Source organism: Acanthisitta chloris, unplaced genomic scaffold (genome assembly GCF_000695815.1).
Source record: "Acanthisitta chloris isolate BGI_N310 unplaced genomic scaffold, ASM69581v1 scaffold34215, whole genome shotgun sequence".
In the NCBI taxonomy this organism is placed as follows: domain Eukaryota; kingdom Metazoa; phylum Chordata; class Aves; order Passeriformes; family Acanthisittidae; genus Acanthisitta; species Acanthisitta chloris.
Window position 1 is genome coordinate 3,317 of NW_008674795.1, and position 3,582 is coordinate 6,898.

Here is a 3,582-nt window from a genome sequence, read left to right on the forward strand (position 1 = left end):
GGGTCCCGGCACGCAGCTCCCTGGGAAGGGATTGGCCTTGACCCTTTCCAGCTCTCCATCCCTGAGACACCACTGCCCTGGGGATGCTCTCAGTGCTGCTTTCACACTTGCTGTTGGATAGAGCTTGGATTTGCAGCGGCTACTTGTCCATGCAACCCATCCACTGCACCCACACAAGGGTTGGGTGCTGTGTTGGGGTGAGAGCCAGCTTGGAGCTGGATGGGGTTTGGGCTGCGGCAAGGAGGAGCTTGTTAAGAACAGCTGTATGGTGATTCCTCCTCTTTTAGCTGTGGCAGACAGAAGAGGACAGTGCAGTGGGATGGGGTTCTGGCATAATTTAGGCTGTGGTGCCCACTGGGTGTCTGGAAGAGAGTCACAGCATGGTGGGTCTGTCCACAGGCAAAGCCTACGAGATCACCTACGTGCGGCTGAAGTTTCACACCAGCCGCCCCGAGAGCTTTGCCATCTACAAGCGCAGCCGTGCCGAGGGGCCCTGGGTGCCCTTCCAGTACTACAGTGCATCCTGTGAGAAGACCTACGGGAAGCGCCCGCGGCACTACCTGCGGCCTGGGGAGGATGAGCAGGTGGCTTTCTGCAGCGATGAATTCAGTGACATCTCACCTCTGAGTGGTGGCAACGTGGCCTTCTCCACCCTTGAGGGACGGCCCAGCGCCTACAATTTTGATGGAAGCCCAGCGCTGCAGGTGCTGCCAGGGTGGGAATGGGATGGGTGTATGGACTCCTGAGATGGAGAGCACTCTTGCACCCATCAGGGTAAAAGCACTGGGAATGCCCAGCATCCTGGTTGGGGTGGGATCTGGTGGCCCTGACCCCTCACCAAGGTGCCTTCCCCATGTCCCCTGCAGGAGTGGGTGACAGTCACTGACCTGCTCATCTCCTTGAACCGGCTCAACACATTTGGGGATGACATCTTCAAGGACCCCAAGGTGCTGCAGTCATACTACTATGCCATCTCTGACTTCTCTGTTGGTGGCAGGTGAGGGACAGCTGGACCAGGGTGAGGGCAGGAGTATGGGGACCTTCCTGGGGCTGTGAGGCTGGGGCAGCTGCTCCCCCACCTCAGTCTTGTTTGAATTACGATTTTGGGAAAAACCACCCAGATGTGGCTTCCTCTGTGTGTAAACCAGAGCTGGGAGGAGTGGGAAATCTCTCCATCCTGGTGAGAGCTGTCTGCTCACCCCAGGCAGTGGGGCCAAGGCTGTCCCAGTCAGCCAGCAGCCCTTGTAGCTGCTGTCCCACCTCTGGGGTCAGCAGCTGGAACTGGTTAGCATCTTGCATGGGCCACCCTCAGCGTGTGACCTCCCAGCTGGCCAGGCTGGGAATGCCTCAGGGACGTGATGGGCAGACTCAACTGCAGCACAGCCCAAGCTGCTTTCACCCCATGGCCAGCCCAGTAGCAGAGTCACACAGCCTGAGCACCATCCCATTGTCCTGCTGCCTACGCTGGTGCCCAGAGCTCTCCCTCACACTGGGGTCTCACTGCAGGTGCAAATGCAATGGCCATGCCAGTGAGTGTGCCCCGGACGAGGCTGGGAAGTTGGTCTGTGTGTGCCAGCATCACACAGCCGGTGTCGACTGCGAGCGCTGCCAGCCCTTCTACCAGGACCGGCCCTGGGCACGTGGCACTGCTGAGGCTGCCAACGAGTGTCTCCGTGAGTATGTCCTGGGCTGGCTCCATGGTCATTGCGTGTCACTGGTCCCAAGGGGCTGCACTAGTGCTGCATCAACTTATCCAGCAGCTCCTGCCCTTCCTGCATGGGAAGTCTCTCCCGTGTTGTAAGGCAGGGGCGGGGCATTTGCACCCCAGGGCTCTCCTTCACAGCAGCACCCCGAGGATTCCTCATTTCCATACCCTATGAGTGTAGCCATCTGCTCCATGCATAGTGCTGCACCCACCTCTGCTTCCAACGACAGAGGAACTGCCCAAAGCTCACACAGCTGAACCAAGAGGGCCCTCTGGCTCATCCAACGCCACGGGATGCTGTAACCCCTGGGTGAGCCCAGTGGCCCCCAGTTTCTGACCCCTCCTCCTGTCTCCCCTCAGCTTGCAACTGCAGCGGCCGCTCCGAGGAGTGTTTCTATGACCGGGAGCTGTACCGGCGCAGTGGGCACGGGGGGCACTGTCTCAACTGCCGTGACAACACGGCTGGACCCCACTGCGAGCACTGCCGGCAGAACCACTACCGCTGGGAGCCACAGGCAGTGCCACTGCCACCCTGCAGGTGGGTGAGGTTGTGCCCAGCCAGGATCTGGCTGCAAAACCACTGCCCAGCCGGGATGTGATGGGAGGGATGGTTTCGGTGGGTTCTCTTAGTTCAGGATCTACCCATCTCTCCCCCTGCCCTGTGTTTCTCCTTGGCTGGGGTTGAGCCTTAGGGGTGGTTGTGTCCCTGCAGGCTCCCTGCACCCTCAGTGTGATAGCTCAGGGACCTGTCTCTGCAAAGCCAATGTGACTGGCTGGAAGTGTGAGCGCTGCAAATGGTTACCACAGCCTCAGCGAAGGTGGCTGCAGGTGAGGAGGAGCCTAGCCCCAAGAAGGAACAGCAGGATGGGACCAGAGCTCATCTCATGCCTTCATCTTGTCCCATCCAGACCCTGCACATGCAACCCAGCAGGCAGTGTGGGCACCTGCGATCCCAACACAGGGCACTGCACCTGCAAGGAAAGGGTGGAGGGTCATTTGTGCAACAGGTAAGCACTGTGGCCCTGGGATGGGAACGGGACCACTGTCTCTTTCCAGTGTGGGATCAATGCCAAGACTTGGCTGCATCCCTCTAAACCACTGGACGGGGCTCACTAGGAGCTGCCATCAGTGCTCTGCACTGGAATGCTGCCGTGGTCCCCTGCAGCTCTCTTCTTGCCCTGTGCCACCTGCTCCTGTTTCCTCCCTGCACCCAGGTGCCAGCCAGGCTGGTTTAACTTGCAGCCCCACAACCCCATCGGCTGCCCCAGCTGCTTCTCGTACTGCCTGCACGGCAGCAGATGGCTACGAGGAGACTCACATCTGCTCTGACTTCAGCCAAGGTACCAACCCCCCAGCTCCAGGTGAAACAGAGGGCACAGCTGTGCCAACTCCAGACGAAAAAGTCTGGGAAGGGTGGGACTAAGCACCCCTCTTTGGGGCTGAGCCTCCCACTTTGGAGCTAACTGGTGGTGATGGCTGGAGGGATTTTCTCTGGCTTACCTCTATTTTAGGGTTAAACCTCTGCTTTTGCCCCCAGCTCCACAGGGATGGACTCTTCCTGGCTCCCTGTGGCATCAATCAATGCCTACCGTCTCCTGGGGCTGTGCATGGCACAGGAAGGGCTGTGGGGCCAGGCACAACTGTCCCACCATACCAGAAACACTAAAAACCAGCTCAGAAAGATAAAAACTAAAAAGACGGAGCCTGCTGGGAACTTTCCCCCTTATTCCCTCCTCGCCCCGTCCTTGGCTGCGATGTGTCAGGGTGGGCAGGAGAAAGGGATGGGATGCTCTTGCCCTGCTGCAGCCAGTGCTGCGCTGGCAGGGCTGGATGTGTGCGGGATGCTCGGGGAAACCCTGCCATCTGCCGCGCATCCT

At 59.3% G+C, this 3,582-nt stretch overlaps 1 protein-coding gene across 1 annotated transcript in view; it reads left to right on the top strand.

Annotated features, from left to right (window-relative positions):
* Nucleotides 1–380: 380 nt before the first annotated feature.
* LAMC3 (laminin, gamma 3) overlaps nucleotides 381–3,582 on the top strand; it is a 12,856-nt gene continuing 9,654 nt past the window's right edge. The window contains 10 exon segments of the mRNA XM_009075486.1: nucleotides 381–704; nucleotides 867–997; nucleotides 1,507–1,673; nucleotides 2,066–2,222; nucleotides 2,224–2,243; nucleotides 2,418–2,499; nucleotides 2,501–2,533; nucleotides 2,614–2,712; nucleotides 2,920–2,985; nucleotides 2,987–3,045. Of these exon segments, the coding sequence (XP_009073734.1) occupies nucleotides 381–704; nucleotides 867–997; nucleotides 1,507–1,673; nucleotides 2,066–2,222; nucleotides 2,224–2,243; nucleotides 2,418–2,499; nucleotides 2,501–2,533; nucleotides 2,614–2,712; nucleotides 2,920–2,985; nucleotides 2,987–3,045 (1,138 nt within the window).